Source organism: Myxine glutinosa, chromosome 1, assembly GCF_964187855.1.
Source record: "Myxine glutinosa chromosome 1, kmMyxGlut1.1, whole genome shotgun sequence".
In the NCBI taxonomy this organism is placed as follows: Eukaryota; Metazoa; Chordata; class Myxini; order Myxiniformes; family Myxinidae; genus Myxine; species Myxine glutinosa.
In genome coordinates this window covers 226990120-227009995 of record NC_136261.1, presented here as the reverse complement: position 1 = coordinate 227009995, position 19876 = coordinate 226990120, and the positions used below count along the sequence as shown (strand labels likewise).

Genomic DNA, 19876 nt, shown 5'->3' with positions numbered 1-19876 from the left:
ACGTTATAAAGGACACAAACAACAGGCAAATAGAATATCTAATGTAACGTGTTCAATAAGGTGGTGTAAAAGACGGCAGTAAACTTCTGAAAACGTTTTTTTTTCTTCACTTTATTTGACTTCAATCAAATTATACACTAGAACAGAACACAAATCGCTGCCTTGGCATTTTCATAAAGCATCCGTTTAGCTTTAACAGTACCGTATTTGGAAAAAATACCTTTGCCGTATCATGCCCTGAGGGCAGAGTAACTGTGACATTCAGCATTCATGGCATCTCAGGCCCTGAGGGCAGAGTAACTGTGACATTCAGCATTCATGGCATCTCATGCCCTAAGGGCAGAGTAATTGTGACATTCAGCACTCCGAGAAATATTGCCGCTGTGAACTCTCGTTACCTTCGCCACTGAAAATGGATCGAGATTATATTTTCGCCCCTGTTTGTGTGTCTGCTTGTCTGTCTGGTATCTGTCTTTCTCAATATCTCAAAACGTTATGGATGGATTCAGATGAAATCTGGTGGAAAGGTTGGGTGTGCGACACCGACAAATTGATTCAATTTTGTGGAGATCCTAATCAAGTTATGGACAGATTGTAACAAAACTTTGTGAATGAGTTGGGTAGGTGACAAGAACAATCCGATTCGATTTTGGTTCAGGTCCGAATCCAGGCCCCGGCCTTTCAGTGGGATACAAAACATAAACTGTTCAGCCTGGAGGAGGTGTGCTCTCAACCGAGTATTGTTCTAGTAACAAATGTGTTCCTCTTCTAAGATATATCGTTCTTTTTGCAGACATAAATAAGAAATATTTGTTTGTTGGGTAAAATATCCACCTGGGGCCAGAATGGCACTTTGGGAAGAATCATTGACGTCATATTTGTCTTGTAGGGCAAAGGTAAGTTCACAAGGGCAAAAGCCCTCTAATGGCAAACTAGCCCTAGTTTGCCATTGGAGGGCGCCCTTTAATTGTGATTGTGACGTCGTCCTAACTTCATGAGATGCCACTTTGTTTGATTGCAATCAGTGTTTACCCATCCGAGGAGTCAATGTGAAATAGTAACAGGAAACTGGTCACGCTCAGGTAAATCACATTATGTGAGTGATGCCTTAAAATAATTAATAAAGGGCACAGAAAATCAAATTTCCCATTATCAACTGATTTATATCTTAAATAACATATTACTGTCTAATTTGAAAACATTTATACCTTAGAACGGTTGGCAGGATGCACATATAAGGTCGCACATATAACTTTGAGCTGTCTCGTCTTGGTTACATTCTTCTTGATAAACACAATTAAGTTTCAAAAACTTGATGCCAAATATTTCCATTACCTTTCCTGAGGATGTCACCATAAACTATATGTAGCATGATATCTCCAAAAGTTGTGGACAGATTATGACAAAACCTGGTGGATACGTTTGGTCAGTTCACAAGTTGGTGCAGTAACAAAAGCTTTACCAAACGGGACCTATGACCTCGACCCTATAATCTAATCCGTTTATCTTCACATCATTATATTGTTACGTGTGTGGGGGTAGCTAATGAAATACCTTAGTCGAGATAGAATTCTACAGATTAGCGTGCCCTGAGTAATGCGAAGAAGAAGAAGCCCACCTCGATGTAACTAAGTAGGGAATCGGTTAGGCCGACTGTCCGGGTAAGATCGTATATGTGTCTCCATACGAGGGTTGGAGCTATGCTAATTAGGTAGGGCTTAAGAATAATCCCCAGTGTGTAATTGCCCCTGTGATTATCTCTTCTGTTTTATTCAAACTAAAGAGGGCCGCCATTATGAACGACGAAAAGCTCCATTCACCCACAACACCGTCATGCTGACAAAGACCCGAACATTTGACAACCGGCAAGTAAACCCCGCCCCCGAACATTCACGATGGGCATCAAGAATGGCCATGAGGTCACGCCCCGAATGAGGATTGGTTGGGTAACTAACGATGGGGCGATGCGACGGCGCTGCACCATTGGACCAACAACGACGTCATTGGGACGCTAGAGAGGAAAAAGCGAAGGGACCACTATTGTTCCCTCTCTCTTGGTCCTGGCTTCTGGTGCAGGCAGTCACGTTTGGATTCTCTCTCTCTCTTTCTCACTTGTTCTGGCCGGGTTGGAGGAAGGCCGGGTTCATTTCTGGCCGGGTGGAGGAAGGCTGGGTTCATGCCGTGTGCTCCGCGGAGACTGATCGGAGCCTTGTGTCATGTGGAACGGCTGGGGTGAGGAGGTGTTCCACATTTTGCTGCCGCTTCGCGGCTACGGTGCCGTGTGGCAATTCACTCCATCTTGCACGCTTCCCGCACAGAGAAGTATAGATTAGCGTGCCCTGAATGCCTTTGAGGCCCATCCACAGTCATCCTCATCGGCGCAAGCTGAGTATTGGCCGAAGCACCAAACCATTTAAATGTATTTTATTTCTCCCTGTCTGTATACGAGTCTGAGAGGAGGGTCCCTCATTTAGGAATTTTAGTTTTACCGCACATTCCTTTTAATTGCCTGCATTATTTTCATTGAATCATTATTTGTTGACTTTCAATTTCTTGTCTTGTTTCTGTCTTCGTGGTTTCGGATAAACGCCCATCGCGTCCGTCCGTTCAGGTAAGGACCTTGTTATCCCTCCCCCGCGTGTGCCAAAGAGATAACACCCCCATATTTTTGGGTATACACCTCGGAGTTAAGGATCGTTTGGTCATCCGTCGCCCTGACATCTTTACTACAGGGTCGACATGACAATATATACTTGTACCAAGTTTGACTTGGTTCTCTTCAGCTGTTCTTAAGTTATCACAATAACGAAAACCTATTACAGACTCTGACCTTTGACCCCAAAATATAATCAGTTCATCTTTACATCAGTATACATACCTGTACCAAGTTTGACATAGATCCTTCTAGCCGTTCTTAATTTATCGCGGTACCAAAAACCTATCGCGGTACCAAAAACCTATCACGGATGCACGGACGGCTGAACGGAAAAAACAAAAACACAATGCTTCTGGCGACTTGGTCGGGGGAGGCAAAAAAATTGAGAAGTAATATTTGGTATGGTTGTTTTAATGTAATATTATTAAAAGCAATGTTTGAATTGCCGGTTCTAGGTAGCGAAAAGGTATCTACTGCACACACAAGGGGAGCTCGTTGCAAAATCTCCACTACATAGTTTGGAGGTGTACTATCATATCCAATAACGTAACATTTGACATATATGAGAGTGAAACAAATCGGAGGGGGTGGGGGTTGGGGAGGGGTGGTGTGATGGGTGAGGGGTGTGAAAAGACACTTCTACCCATTCATGCTCATCCTGTGAGGGTGAGCACCCTACGCTTCCTCAGCTTATGCATTGTATTGTTGCAGATCTGGCCTAAGGGTAAACTGGGGAATAGATTAAAATAGTTATTTCATCGTGCACGTAAGCACACACATGATGTAATTACTGTAATTAAAGAGACAGTGTCGAGCAATGTTTAGCAAGCTCTTCTTTCCTGCCCAAATGTCTGTTTCTACGCCCCCACCGTCCCCTTACCTACATTATTCAGCATTCCCCATGTGCAATCTGTCAATTTGAACTTTTCCACTGCACCAACAGCATAGGCAAACTTTGTGAAAGGTCACCAGGGCGATCAAATAATGGACTCCATCACGTGCTGGCAGCAAGGCCGATGCGTGATCAGACATTTACCAGACATCCTGCCTATCAGCACGAGCGTGCGAATCAGTGCATCACACTTGCAAGCTCAGGGAGTTGGTTGGGGAGGGAGGGATAAATAAAAGAGCATTGCAGCCTCGAGCTGAGCGGCTTCTGGGTGACTTTGTCTTTGCCTAACCTGTCATCTTGCCATTGGTGCTGCAACACACTCTTCAGTGATCCCACGCAGTGTGTGGTTATCGGGAAACTGGAACTTAATAGCAAGTAGAGAATTGGAACATAACCCGTAGGTCGTGCAGTTGGGTCAACGCATTGAAAGCACCTTTAAATGTGAATTTGTGACAAAAGCTCCGCTCGGCTATTCCTATCGGCAAATTTGCTGCGGTCATGTTGTTTTTACTGCTGACTCACGCTCAAATTAACGGGTGGACATGGAGATCTCCCATCCCCTACCCGCCTGGTGGCGCAACCATCGATGAAGATTCACAACTGCTACAATATGTACACTGTACGGGTAGTGGATAAAAAATGGAAACATCTGGATAAATGAAGGACACCAAGCAACAGTTTCCACACAGGCATGGCCCATGTGTTAACAAAGTAAAAAAAAACATCCAGGCATGCTTAGGGTCATGTATAAAAATGCTGCACAGACCTGGTTCCCGATAATTATGGCCAGCATGACTACAAGAGGAGATCTCGCAATGTACCGATCCGATCCACAGAGCACGTGTGGTGGCCCAGTGGTTTGATGAGCATGACACTGATGTTATCCGTATGCCATGGCCTTCTCAGTCACTAGATCTGCACACAATCGAGCATTTATGGGATATTCTGGAACGACATCCGAGACAGCGTTTTCCACCTCGTTCAAACAGATGCGAGTTGATATTGACTTTCTCGTGGAAGAATGGCGCCGCATCCCTCCTGCAGAATTCCAGACGCTGGTGGACTCTATACCATGGTGCATACAGACCGTACTGACCACACGTGGTGGACCAACACTTTATTGTGACCTTATATTGGTGTTTTCTAATTTTTTTTGTTCCCTCCCTGTACGTCACATTTAGTATTTTACAGCTTTCTATCTTCAGTTTGGATAATAATTCCTCAATTGTTATATGAATAACTTTCCAATGATTTGGAACAGCCTTTCAAACCTTGATTGAAAAGCTCTTGATGTTAGTCTTTGGATAACACAACAAGTGGGACAAACAGGATTGTATCAAAAATTTATTAGTTAGAACGTGGAAAAATTCGCAGTATTAAATTCGTAAGCTATACAGAGCACCAGGAATGGCACCAACATAGGATATTTGTCACTTCAAAGCATGATGACCATCATTGAAGTTGTGTTATGTGCACCACTGTAAGACACAATGTACTGGGTTACCTTCAAATGAGGGCAAACATACATGCCACCGGTTGTTAACATCCATTATTGCTGCTTCTAACCAGCCCTTTGGTGGTCATATTCTTCATTGTCATGAGATATGTAAAGGTATAAGTTATGGAAAGGTATTTGACCCAACGATGAAAAAGAAGTCGTGCATCCAACACACAAAAGACATCATCAAGTAGTTAAATGCAAAACCCCAAGAAAGGTATGACTTGATGTTTTGAGTGAGACGAGTTAAAAAAGGAAACTACTTTGCAATCGCAGGCTCTTCAAAATGGGTGCGTGCTCTTTTAGCGGGTTTGGCTTTTTAACTAGGTGATCTGTATTTTGAAACAAAATGGCTGCCGCCATGCTGTGGATTTAGCAAGGGCACTACTAAACGGCATAACACCTGAACGGAAATACCACTGAGGTCGACCTGAAGCCATTAAGGTCAGGGGAAGTTTCTGGACAATGTATTCAGAAGCTAGGACCTGGATTTAGTAAAGAACTATTGCGTGCGTATAAAACATCTTTTAAATATACTTCTGCCACAAAAGACTACTCTGTACACTACAAAAATAAAGCCTTCCATCATAAATAATTTATATTATATCGTTTACTGTAACTGTAGAGTGCCCCTCCCTCCCCTTCCCGCTTTGACAAACATGGCATCTCCCGCACGGGAAGCTGAGGCCCGTGGAATTGTGATGAACGCACCACGTTTGCAATTGAGCCAAAGCCTCTGTCATCACGTCGTCGCGGCAGGCAGTCGCTCGGTTTACGGTGGACGATATGCAAGCTGATAAAAAAGAAACATTCGCACAAACCATGGTTTCAAAGCATCCAAGGGGATGGGCAAAAGAAGACGTTGAGGAAAGATAAAAAGAACTTATAAAACCCGTATACTTATTATAAAAGAGTAAACCACGTAAAGGCGAACGGCTCCGTATGCATAATGCCAATTCAAACGTGTGCCACAGGTGTGTTTGAGAAAAGATTCTAAGACTCCATTTATCAGGTTTAGCTCGAATAGGTCAGAAAAATTCCACGCTGCTATCGCAATGCAGGTGGAGTTCTACCTGGCTCGAATGCCGTGGTCACAAATTGGACGGGCTTGCTGCCGGTGATTTGGAATGCTTGGTAATTTGCTTTGATGAATCAAGAGGCTTCGCATGGAGGACGACTGATCAAACTGAGCCCGCTAGGACAACAATGAAGACAAAGATATGTTCCCAAGTCGTAGTACTTCGATACAACTAGGCCGACGCTTACTGGCTGGTAAATAATGCTTCCGCGGTATGAAAAATATGGCTCTTAGTTCAAAGATACTCCTTTAAACGAATCGTCAGTTCCCTTTAAAATGGTAGTATGCCATAAAAATTACTTCCCAAGTTCGCCTATCTTATGAAGCAGGCTATCCTCCAGAAGCATTCTTCTAGAGGGAGACTTTCTGAAATTTTTGCAGAAGTGAGGGAACCAGTGTATGATTCGGTTGGAATAGAATGGTGGTGACAGAGGCGATGGTAATGGAAATAAACATCTGTGTACAGTGCGGCCAACAGGATCATTTTGCTTCATCTGGCCTGCTTCCCGTCGCACCCCGCGCTTCGCCCGAAGGCACGTGTGGGTGGTGAAAAGCTTCCTCTTCTTCATGAACATCAGGCAACGTGATGCATACCGGTGTGTGCAGCGCCACTGTGACCGATGCCGTTGCCGTGACCGTTGTCAGAGAAGAAGGTGCGGCGCTTTGCTGACAAGGCCGAGTCCTGTGCGATCTGCAGTGACGAAAGTCGAGTGAGGCTGGGCACCTGCCATTGGCCCTGGAAGTTTCTGTGCTTTCCTGCCAAGCAAAGCTGGCCTCCTCATCCGTTCGATAGCATGGTAGCTGCATAGGACCCATCTCCAGGGAGACAGGCTGGGCTGCCGGCCTTACAACCTGTGGGGAATGAAGCGACAAGGAAGTGAGTGAGATTGGCTGTACGAGGCCTGGAAGAAAACTTACTCAATGATTTGGCCAGAAGGTGGTTTTTAGCAGATATTTGAATGTATAGTCTGAATAACTCAGCTAACCCTCAATAGCAATGCTTTTCATTGACCATACAAAGGCCACCGCCAATGATATGTACAGCAACTCCCTGACAACTCCTGCACACCAGTAGATATTTTTTTCCCCCAGGCAAGTCACTTTCCCACCTAAAGTGCACGAGTACAAACTCACCTTGTACTCTTTGATGATGCTTCATTGGAAGGTGTGCTGCATGCTGATTTTCTGTGCATCGTTGTGCCAATTTTTCCAGGACGTTGTGTCTTAAAGACTCGTCTTTTCTTAAGGACAATTTAAAACTCTTTAGGTGAAATGTGACAACAATTGAAATTGAACCCAATACTTTCTTGTCTGGGATCAGTCCCTGAGAATGTCAAGCTTGACTATAAACTGCTGTTCTGACATGGGGCCTGTTGTGGTACTGCACACTATCCTTTGGGTGAGGATATAAAGTTAGCTCTCCAATCTACATTTATGGTTTGTGGATGTTAGAGGTCTCAGTATCTTTCAAAAGGGAACAGGCCTCTGCATTGCCAGGACCCTGATCAAATTCCCTGTTTTCAGTTAGCTGTATAATGAGTACTACTTGCAGCAGGTGGAGGTGCTGGGGTGTGGAGATACGTTACAGGAATGATAGGTTAAATGGTGTCCTCCTGTGTTTAGATGTCCAAGTATTTCCTGGACAATGTAGACTTTTTGGAGTTGAGTTACAGACTGGGTCTCTTCGTTTTTCGTTTCTCCACCGCAATGAGGAAATTTGGTTCATATGATGAAGAATGAAGTGAATTGAAAAATTTCATTTCAAATGTTGCATTCGCCACATTAGACACAATCTCACCTTGTGGATCTAGAGCTACATCACGTGGGCTAGGCCTTTTGCGATAAACTTCTCATTCAGTATGTTCTACGAGTATTGATTGAATTTTGACATCGTCACCATTTATTTAACAACATTTTACTTTGCAATAATGATTTGGTAAATGCATTGTGGTTGTATAATGAAAATAAACTATCTTATCATGACATCACACCAATATTTATATAACTTAACCCTTATACAAACAACAACAACAATGAAGAGGACAACGGTAGATTTGTAGATGTTTGCCTGTCTAACCAAACATTTTGGATGTGTGACTGAGATTATTAATGCATGCACTTATGAGGAATAAAATACCTCTTGAGCTCTTCATTCATTCATTTGGTGTGAAACACGTAGCTGCTGTTTTGCATCATTGCTGCAGGGGAAGGCCGGAGGGGGGTGGGGCGGAGGGGGAAGGGGGGGGGGGGGGTAAAGGGACAGGGTGAGGGAGCGTGGCTGTTCCACTTATGTGACACCCCCTGTAGGTTAGGGCAGGAATTTGTCATTTGTTGAGGATGCTGGTGATAGCTCGTCCACTCTTTGTGAATGACACCATGGGATATTTAACGTCTACCAACTCATACCAGCAAACGGGACGCCAGTTTAACATCCAGCTAAGGGATGGCAAACACATCCCGTCAGTGAGACACTGGAATGACAGTTTATACCTGGGCTGGGATTCAAACCCAGGTTAGACAGCTTCGAGGCGAGTGTGCATAGCTCCAGGCTATCCTACCAGCCCTGTCTCGCGCTCTAAATATGCTCTTATTTATTGTATCATTTGTTTTGTAAGCTGAGAGACATATCATACACAATAAACGTCAAATCAAGTATATATACAAAATAAACGAGCTTTAATTTCACTTCAAAAGAATACCATATAATTGGCATTACAAAGGCAGCATAACTGGTTCTTTGTGAGAAATAAATTACATGAGCTTGAAATTACTTTGAGAGCCATCCAATCACTGGCCATTTCAGAGTGCCCTCTTGTGATTATGTGATATTAAGGAAGAAGAGAACTCAGGTGACTTGGCTGGTGTAATTAATGTCTGTCATTGTTCATTATGTTGTCAGGTTTCCATAGAAACGAATGGAATGAATCTTTGACGTAAGAAAAGGCTCCTTTTCCATCAAGCCTGCATCATATCTACATTGCAATAAATGTTCACGAAACTTTGCATGGCCCAATTCATTCAACTCAATTTATTACCGACGCTGAACTAAGACAATTAACATCTGCATCCTTTTAAAAGTTCGCATTGATATCCCGTTTAACCAAATGTCAGAGTCTGTTGCCCCTTTTAAATCATGAATGAACCCAGTAAATCATGAATCAATCGTTTCTGTTTGCCGCGTGTGTGCGGCCTTGCCTCAGGCTTCCCCCGTCAAAGTTTGTTCCTTCCTTCGCTGTTTTTGCTAGGTTTTTAGATTTTCCCTTCTCCCCCAAACTTCCCCGAACATCTACTCTTTGTCTAACATTGTAACCCCCACCCCAACCCCCCAAAAAACAAAAACAAAAAACTTTTATTTCCCTTTCTCCTCGTGTGCTTTTGTCCCATCGTGTGCCTCTGTCCACGTGCGCTGTCCCGCCCTGCCCCCATTATCGCCTTGCCTTCCACCTTTTGCCCTGTTCAAGTCATTCTGGTTGTCCCTCAAGGCCCTCTCCCCGTTGGTATCTTTGTGAATATAAGACTGTTCTTCACGGTTCTGTTGAAATATGTTTAAACTTTCCCCTGCAGTGTTTTATTCAGTGGTTTATTACACACGCTGTTTTTCTTCCTTTTAAAAGGCTCCTTTCAATTTCCTCTTCAACTCATTCCATTTCAAAAAAATATTCAATCTCTTATAATTCTTTCTCACTACATGCTCTAAATTCTCATTCATTCCACCCCTCCTCCATCGTTCTTAAAAGGATCGCTAACTTGAAAATCACAATAAACCCAATTTGTTATAAATGTTCATCTTTCATTAATCATCCACTTTCTAAACTCCCCCCTTGCTCCTCCCCTCCAAATCTCCCCCCTTGCCCCTCCCCTCCTAAACTCCCCCCTTGCCCCTCCCCTCCTATACTCCCCCCTTGCCCCTCCCCTCCTATACTCCCTCTTGCCCCCCCCCCCAAACTACCCCCTTTCCCCTCCCATTCAAAACTCCCCCCCAACCATCCTTCCCAAATTCTCCCTCCTCCCACCTCCTTCTCAAAGCTGCATCCTCCCCACTTCGTCTCCCTTCTATCTCATACCTCCACCTCCCCCAACCTTCTACTTTCCTTTGCCCCCCCCCCCCCCTCAAACAACCCCTCACTATGCCTCATCCCATCACCATCAAACCTTTCGTCCTCCTCATCCTTCCCTTTCTTGTAACTCTTCTGTAATCTCTGACACACTATCAACTGCTCTTCCTACCTCCCCCTCTCATCCTTCATCTGACCCTACCCCTCCCCTCCCCTGTCCTGCACCCGATGCTCCCTCTCTCTCCTCATTAACGGTATGGACCTCAAACATCCGAGGCCTTCGCTCAAACCTGATTGAACTCTCCATTCAGGTTGCTTCTGACAATCCAGACTTGATCTGCTTAACAGAAACTTTCCTCCTTCAAGATGTCTCTGATTCCTTAATATCTCTTCCTGGTTACTCCCTCCTCCGGTATGATAGACCTGAGCCTCGTCCTGGTGGTGGGGTGGCTATCTTTATCAAAAACTCTCTTCCTCACTCTCCTTGCACTGCCCTCTCTCCACCCCACCCCCAGGAGTACATCTGGCTACGACTTCCTCTCCGCTCCCACCTTCTGTTCATATGCGTTCTGTACCGTCCTCCAAACAGTGATGACTCCATTTACATTTCGCTGTCGGACAACATGGACCAACTTCTATCAACTCATCCCAAATCTCTCTTCCTCATATGTGGCGACTTCAACTGTCATCATGCCAGCTGGCTGGGTGTGGGTTCCTCTCTCACCAGCCATGGCACCTCAGCAAAGGACTTCTGCGACTCATTGGGACTGACACAATCTGTCAATTTCCCGACCCGGATCACAGTCAATGGAGTATCTTCTCTTCTGGACTTGGTTATGACAAACTTCCCTGCAAATGTCTGCTGCTCTTCTTCTGCTCCAATCGGTTCTTCTGATCATGTGCTTGTTAAAGTGGACATCTCTCTGGCCAATCTCAGAGAGCCTCCTCAGCGCCGACGAGTCTGGCATTTCACTCAGCCTGACTGGCACTGTCTGCAAGCAGCCATCAATCATCTGGACTGGTCTCCCATCTCTACTGCCTCTGACATCAATTCTTCCGGGGAATTCTTCCAAAGCAAACTGCTCTCTCTCATGCACAGATATATCCCATCTCGTCTTCAGTTGTCGAAACCTTCCTCCCGTCCATGGTACACTGAATCTTGTGGTGAGGCAGTTGCCCTGAAACAACTTGCCTTTGCCTCTTGAAAGGCAAATCCAACTGAAGGCAATCTCAGTTCCTTCCACCAAGCTCGGAACCAGGAAGCACTATCTCTCCACACTCAAGATTGAACTCTCAAACCTGTCTCTTCCTCCAAATCCTGGTGGCGTCTGGTCAAATCCGTTTCTGATGTTTGTTCCCCCTCCATCCCCTCCCTTACCTCAAATGGCTAACACAGTTGACACCACACGTGACAAAGCCGAATGCCTCAACTCTGTAAAAAAAACCACCGTTTAGAGGCCATTTTTCCCCGCAAAGCGGGGGTTGGCCTTTTCGGGGACCGTGGTAGTTGTTGTTTTTTTTGGTCCCCTTTTTGAAGCAATGTTTTACGGCCGGATGCCCTTCCTGACGCCAACCCTTTTTGCCGCCTTCAACGACAAACAGGGAATTACCAGTGAACTGGTACTCAATTAGCCGACCTCGGAAGGATGACAGGCTGAGTCAACCCCCCTGGCGTTAATTCGGCGATCGACCGAGATTCGAACCCAGGATCCTAGGATCCTAAGCCGGCACCCTAGCCGCTAGCCCAACACCAGGGATTGCTAATTGATGCCTCAATTGCCTCAACTCTGTGTTTGCCTCAAAATCTTGTGTCCCAAACCCATCTCTCTCTGTTCCCACCTTTCCCAGTCTAACCCCCTGGACTCTGTGTCCTTCTCTCCTGACAAGGTGGAGAAGTTTCTGTCAAACCTCGACTCTGATTCTGCAACTGGACCAGACGGCATCAGCCCACGGGTCCGAAAATCCTGCTCTGCCGCTCTCTCTCTCCCTCTCTCTGTTCTTTTCACCCTCTCTTTTGCTCAAGGTCATCTGCCAGCATCTTGGAAATCAGCAAACATTACCGCTTTACACAAAAAAGGTGCAAAAACAGATCCTTGCAACTACAGACCAATCAGCCTGCTTCCAATTTATCAGCAAAGTCATGGAATCCATCATTGCTTCGGATATCAAATCCTCCCTCTTCTCCAATGGCTTGATCTCTGATCATCAATTTGGATTCAGACCAGATCATTCTACTCTGGACATGTTGCTTCTGCTGTCTCAACAATGGATGGAGGTCCTCAATGCCAAACAGGATATCAGAGCTGTCTCACTTGACATATCATGTGCCTTCGATACGGTCTGGCACACAGCTCTGCTCACCAAACTCTCCTCCTATGGTATCCATGGAAATCTCCACTCATGGCTTGTGGACTTCCTCTCTGGTCGGAGGCAACGTGTGGCCCTGAATGGATTTCTCTCATCTCCCCTTCCTGTTCTGGCTGGCATTCCCCAAGGTAGTGTTCAGGGCCCTGTGCTATTTCTGGTCTTCATCAATGATCTCTCCGACTCTCTGGAAAATCTTCTCTATCTCTTTGCTGATGATTCCACTATCTGCCGCTCCATTCCTCATCCCTCAGATCGGCAGTCTGCAGCCTCCTCACTCTCTGCAGACCTGGACAAAATCACAGACTGGTCAAACAAGTGGAACATGTCTTTCAATCCTGACAAATCTCACACTCTTACTATGTCTCTTCGAAAAGACCGACTGGAAAACCCTCCCATCTACTTTCTCAACAATCCTCTCCAATAAGTTGTCGCTCAAGCTTTTGGGTCTCACTATCTGCCATGATCTTTCTTGGGAAAACGACATTTCCAAGCTGGCCTCCAAAGCCAGTCGCCGACTGGGCATCCTCCGTTGTGCGAAGTCCTTCCTTGGCACACCTGAGCTCCTCCCCACATACAAGGCTTTCATCCGCAGCTCAATGGAATACTGTTCCCCCTTCTGGGCCGGTGCTCCTGCCTCACACCGAGCTCGGCTTCACGCTGTTGAAACCAAAGCTTTCAGAATCATTGGAATCTCCTGCGATGAAGCTAACTCCGAGGGCCTTTCACTTACTCACCGCAGGCAGGTTTGGTAGTCTTTCTGTCTTCTACCGACTCCTCTCCGGTCTTGCTCCCCCAACTCTCTCTGTGCTCTGTCACCCCAATATTCCTTCAGGTCGCACAAGATCTGCTTGCAACCCTCTTATGGTTAAACTGCCAAAATCTAGGCTCTCTGCTCACCTTCACTCTTTCATTCCCCTTTTCTCCCGCCTCTGGAACAAACTCCCCCACTCCCTTCAATCCCACTCCTCCCTCCAGGTCTTTAAAACAGCTGTTCACCACCATCTCTTGTCTTCCCCCATCCAAAACCTTGATCTTTTCTACCCCTGCTAATTCACCCTAGATACACTTTTTTTGAAATTCCAACTTCTTTCCTGGAAGTCCTTGCAGTGTTCATATGTTTTATACCTCTCCCACCTCCCCCCAAGCCCTCCCCCTCCCACATTTCTCCCGATGTGCCTGCTCTCAAATGTTGTGTTTGTGTCCTTCCCCCTCTCTCCCCATCTTGTCTACCGCCCCCCTTATTTTTGTGTTTAATGTGTCGGTTTGACTTTTTGTGTGATTAATGTTAAGTCTTTCACGAGCTTCGATCTTGTATACAAAAAAAAAAAAAAAAAAAAAAACCCATCAACGCATTTTTCACTCATTTTGCCATACCCTCCTCCCATCACTGTCAGAAGCCTGGTGTTGACTTAACGGTGAAGATGGCTGGCTTGACATATTAGAGTCCTGATTTTGAGCCCCTGCCATTCCGTTGAATTAACATCAGGTGGGTTGACTCAGCCTGTCATCCTTCCAAGGTCAGCAAAATGAGTACCAGCGGACAAAGCGCATTGCATCAGCAGCAACCATGCCCCCAGAAAATGATGCAACCAGCAGCCACAGGCTACAGACGAACCACCATCACTGTCAGGACTCCTAATTCTCATCTTTAATTTAATTTCCAAAATAAATTCTTCCAATTTGCTATTTTCAATAATTTATTTTATTTTATAACAAACACTCCCAGCTTCATTTAGAATTTAGATGAAGTCATATGACAATACAACCTTACAAGTATCCCTACTTGAAAAAAGAGGGACACGCCTCTGTCGGAAAGGAGAGCCAAGATTCCCCACGCACCATCCTGTATAACCTCCTCGTTCTTGGTTATACATTGCCTTCAGAAATTATTCATACCCCTTGACTTTTTTCACATTTTGTTGTGTTACAACCTGAATTTAAAATGGATTAAATTGAGATTTTTGTCACTGATCTACACATAATACCCCATAATGTCAAAGTGGAATTTTTTTAAAATACAAAATAATTAAAAATGAAAAGCTGAAATGCCTTGAGTCAATAAGGATTCAACCCCTTTGCAATGACACGCCAAATTGAGTTCAGGTGCATCAAATTTCCTTTGATCATCATCGACATGTCTCTACAACTTGATTGGAGTCTACTTGTGGACAATTCAATTGATTGGATATGATTTAGAAAGAAACACACCCACATTTGACAGTGCACGTCAGAGCAGAAACTCTAACATGAAGTCCAAGGAACTGTCCATAGAAATCCGAGATATAATTGTGAGAAGCCATAGATCTGGGGAAGGGCATAAAGCAATTTCTAGTGTTGAGAATTCCCAAGAGCACAGTGACCTCCATCATTAGGAAATGGAAAGAATATGAAACTACCCAGACTCTTCCAAGAGCCGGCCGTCCGACCAAACTGAGCAACGGGAAAGAAGGACCTTGGTCAAGGAAGTGACCAAGAAGCCAATGACCACTCTGACAGAACTACAGAGATCCTTGGCTGAGATGGGAGAACCTGCTGGAAGCCCTTCACAAATCTAGACTTCATGGGAAAGTGGCCAGACGGAAGCCACTCCTGAGAAAAAGGCACATGACAGCATGCCTTGAGTATTCAAAAAGGCACGTGAAAGACTGAGAGCATGAGGCAAAATATTCTGTGGTCTGATGAGACGAAAATTGAACTCTTTGGTCTAAATGCAAAGCACTACGTCTGGTGGAAACTGAGCACAGCTGATCATCCATGTAACACCATCCCTACCATGAAACATGATGGAGGCAGCATCATGCTATGGGGATGCTTTGCAGCAGCAGGGACAGGGAGACTTGTAATGATAAACGGAACAATGAATGAAGCCAACTGCAGGCAAATCCTTGAGGATAACCTGCTTCAGAATGCAAAGGACTTTAGACTGTGGTGACGATTTATGATCCAACAGGACAATGATCCCAAGCATACAGCCAAAACAACACTGGAATGGCTTCAGAACAAGAATGTGAAGGTCCTGATTGGCCCAGCCAAAGCCCAGACTTGAATCCAATTGAGAATCTGTGGAAAGACTTGAATATTGTTGTTCACCGGCAGTCCCCATCCAACTTGACAGAGCTTGAGCACATCTGCAAGGAAGAATTGGAGAAACTCCCCAAATGCAGATGGGTAAAGCTGACACAGACATAATGAAGAAGATTCAAAGCTGTAACTCAAAGACTCGAAGGTGTAATCGCTGCCAAAGGTGCTTCTATGAAGTATTGACCCAGGGGGGTGGAATACTTGTGTAAATTAAGTATTTATTGTTATTTAATTTTAAATTATTTTGTAAAAATTTCTAGAAAAGAAAAAATAAATCCACTTTGACATTATGGGATATTATGTGTAGATCAGTGACAAAAAATCTCAATTTAATCCATTTTAACTTTAGGCTGTGATAAACAAAATGTGAAAAAAGTCAAGGGGTGTGAATACTTTCTAAAGTCACTGTAGATCAGCATCATGAACGCCCACACCAAAGGGATCTCTATCTTATGGTATCGCTGGTAATTTGAAATGGAAAATGTTGAGTCTACTCAACGAAAGAAGTGAGGGGGATGTATCCATACTGAAGTGTGGAGGGACGGCATCATGTCGCACCATTCCCAATAAAGGCATCTTCTTTCCCTACCTTAATCAAACATTACGTACATTGTTGTGGAGATTATAAAATAACATCTTTCTTAATCGAGGTTGTTGTTCTTCATTTAATTACTCATAGACAGATCGACAAAAGGTATTTTGATTTTAATGTACCATACTCTTTACAGAGCATTGGTGCTGCCAAAGGCAATTGCCACTACTTCTGTACCGTTATTCGTGGAGACAGCTGTCGGAGATGTGCGCCAACTGATTGTGGACCCACAAAAGGATTTGGCTCTGCCGTGGCGACTGAACCACCCACAACGTCTTCGCTTGCACCTGACCCTGTCGTCTCCGAGCAGAACTCCGAGTCAGAACTCTCCGTCACCGTGTATGTACCCGGCTGGGGACGTGGACTAAGTCCTGGGTAAGGTGGCGGGAATGGTCGCTGAACAGGTCGTCCACGCCGATAAGGAGGAGGCTGTGGGGATGGTGTCGCGAGACGATTACCGCCATTGGCTGGGATTACCTGTGAAATAACAACAAACTGTCAGGTGCATAAAGACATAAGTAGTGTTTAAAAAACGAGATTAGATGAGGATTTATCATGCAGTTAAAGACAGGATGAAATTTTCTAAAGAAGGAAAAAGGCAGACTGAAAATGAGTTATACATCCAAATTTTAATCAGTGTTTATAAGACTTGCATTCTATAGACGTACCTCTGGTGGGGGTCCGATCAGTGACAGTAGGACGGGCAGCAATACCAGGCCATTGAGTGCACCGAGCACTGTCATTATGGTCAGCACGGCAAAGAAGTATCTGTAAAAGTGATTAATTATTTGTAAATAATGTGCTAAACACAATGCTTTCCACTCCGCTCCCCAACATTTCACCTTGCCGGAAATAGAAAAAAAGAAATAAAAAACCCGATTTGGAATTTACTTTGAGCAACATCGCTCCGTGCATTTCAAGTTTTCCAAGGGAATGTTTAGAAAATGAAATGAGGAAAATTTCCATTCAGAATTTCCTGCATCACATTCTCCTCATGGACATTCAGCTGCTGCATCATCATGGCTACATTTAACTGCTACAGACATATATATATATATATATATATATGACTCCATAGTAAGATCTCCAACCTTTAATTGAACAAACAATGACTCAACGTTTCGATTAACAACATGTGAAGCCACACGCCTCCGTTAATCTTCCTCAAGAGTGATAAAATCATCTCAACATCCCCTTATATGCAAAGTGGGTGGGGTATATGCAAAGTGGGGTGGGCAATGCTGGACAGCCAATGAAACCGTATCACACCGCTCTCGTGAACGGAGACGTTACCGACCAAATTCAAAAATCAACCGCATATTAACAGTTCAAAATAATCCTGTAAGCAATGCTGGATTATAACGCAAGTGTTGAGAAAATCCGGAACAATCATTACATTTAATCAAAAGTTAAACTTGCAAACAATTAAATTGTAAATTAAATTAAAACTGTAAATATATTAAAGCCAAAATTTTTTAAGACAAAATAAAATTGTCACATTATCAAGATCATCACATGTGGCCCTATGCGGTAAAGGTGAATGCGGGAAGGTTGGTTTTAGGAGGGATAAAATGGGGGGGGGGGGGAACCAGAGGGGGTTGGAAGTGGAGGGGGGGGGGGGGGGTGGGAGAGGGGTGGGTTGGAGGGATTGGAGGTGGGAGGGGGCAATTTGTCCGAATAAAAACCTTGTGTGATATATTATGTGGACTCGTTGTTCAAAGTACGGAATGCCTGCTTCGTTTACACAAGAGTGGGTCAAAAGCTACCGGTAAGTCAACGACCTCTTGTGTGATCGAGGTAAAAGTTTCTTCTGTGTGCCAAGCCTCCAAAACACGTCTTCTGTTTCTGTTGGGTGTGGAGCCCAAAATATCAACCCTGTCCCATAAAGGTGTGTGGCCTTCCTTAAGGCCGTGTTTGGCAATAGCAGATCTGCTAGGATAATTACATTCAAATGCTTTTTGGTGTTCAGTAATACATTGACCTAAGGTCCTCCCGGTTTCACCCACATACTCAGCTCCACAACCACAGGGCACCACGTATACCACCCCTGACCTATCCTTCCTCGGAAGCTTGTCCTTGACCCTCATAAGGGCTTGGCGAAGGGTGAAAACCGGTGTGAAACTCACCCTCACTCCTGCCGATTTCAAAATTCTGCCGACCCTCTGTGAAACCCCCGGTACAAAAGGGAGAACACACCAACCTTTTGGTTGTTCTCGCGGTCTCAGCCTGTTGTGTGGGGAAGCCCTTATCGTTTTCCTGTTGGGTAGCAAGCTGTCAGGATAGCCATTTGCCCTTAACACATTTTGAAGATGGTCCACCTCACTCATCTTGTCTTCAAAGGTAGATGGTAAATCACGTGCTCTTTTTGAGAGGGTGTGCACCACCGATCTTTTGTGTTCCATTGGATGGCAAGACTTGAAATCAAGGTAGCGATCAGTGTGTGTAGGTTTTCTGTACACCGTTACCTTTAAGGCTCCTTTGGGATCCCTTGCCACGAGTGTATCCAGGAAGGGAAGGGCTCCATTTTTCTCCTCTTCAATGGTGAAATTAATGGAGGAAAAAGTTTTTTAATTTTTTTAATTTAATTTACAATTTCATTGTTTGCAAGTTTAACTTTTGATTAAATGTAATGATTGTTCCGGATTTTCTCAACACTTGCGTTATAATCCAGCATTGCTTACAGGATTATTTTGAGCTGTTAATATGCGGTTGATTTTTGAATTTGGTCGGTAACGTCTCTGTTCACGAGAGCGGTGTGATACGGTTTCATTGGCTGTCCAGCATTGCCCACCCCACTTTGCATATACCCCGCCCACTGTGCATGTAAGGGGATGTTGAGATGATTTTATCACTCTTGAGGAAGATTAACGGAGGCGTGTGGCTTCACATGTTGTTAATGGCTGGTGGCTGTATATATGTTTTATACCTCTCCCACCCCCCCCCCCCTTCCCATTCCTCCCCCCCAAAGCCCTCTCCCTCCCACAGTTCTCTCGATGTCTCCATGTCTCTCGGTCCCTGCTCTCAAATGTTGTGTTTGTGTCCTTCCCCCTCTCTCCCCATCTTGTCTACCGCTCCCGATGTTATTTGTTTTGTGTGTCTGTTTGTCTTTCTGTGTGATTAATGTTCGCTCTTTCACGAGCCTCGATCTTGTATACAAAAAAAAAAAAAAAAAACCAAAAAAAAAACAAAAACCAAACGTTGAGTCATTGTTTGTTCAATTAAAGGTTGGAGATCTTACCATGGAGTCATTTGGATATACTCCCAACCGCAAATCTTTGCTTATATATATATATAGCCCTGATTGGCTGGTGGCTGTATATATATATTGGCTGGTGGCTGTATACATATTGTGTGTATATATATATATATATATATATATATATATATATATATATACATATATACATACATACATACATACATACATACATACATATATATATATATATATATATATATATATATATATATATATATATACATACATATATATATATACATACATATACAGTCACGTGAAAAAGTAAGTACACCCCATGTAAAGTTTAGACTTTTTCAACATATTTCAACATACAGCTATTTGATCTTCATTTCAACAATATTGAAAGATAAAGGTGATATAATATAACAAATATCATGAAACATTTACATTTTGTA

General features: G+C 44.1%; 1 protein-coding gene across 1 annotated transcript in view; it reads right to left on the bottom strand.

Annotated features, from left to right (window-relative positions):
• Positions 1 to 4879: 4879 nt before the first annotated feature.
• Positions 4880 to 19876, bottom strand: part of LOC137434688 (protein patched homolog 1) — a 211590-nt gene continuing 196593 nt past the window's right edge. Inside the window, exons 22-24 of the mRNA XM_068127838.2 lie at positions 16888 to 16987; positions 16397 to 16696; positions 4880 to 6976 (exon numbers count right to left, since the gene is read on the bottom strand). Coding sequence (XP_067983939.1) covers positions 6605 to 6976; positions 16397 to 16696; positions 16888 to 16987 — 772 coding nt within the window. The 3' untranslated portion in view covers positions 4880 to 6604. The remainder of the gene's footprint in view (positions 6977 to 16396; positions 16697 to 16887; positions 16988 to 19876) is intronic.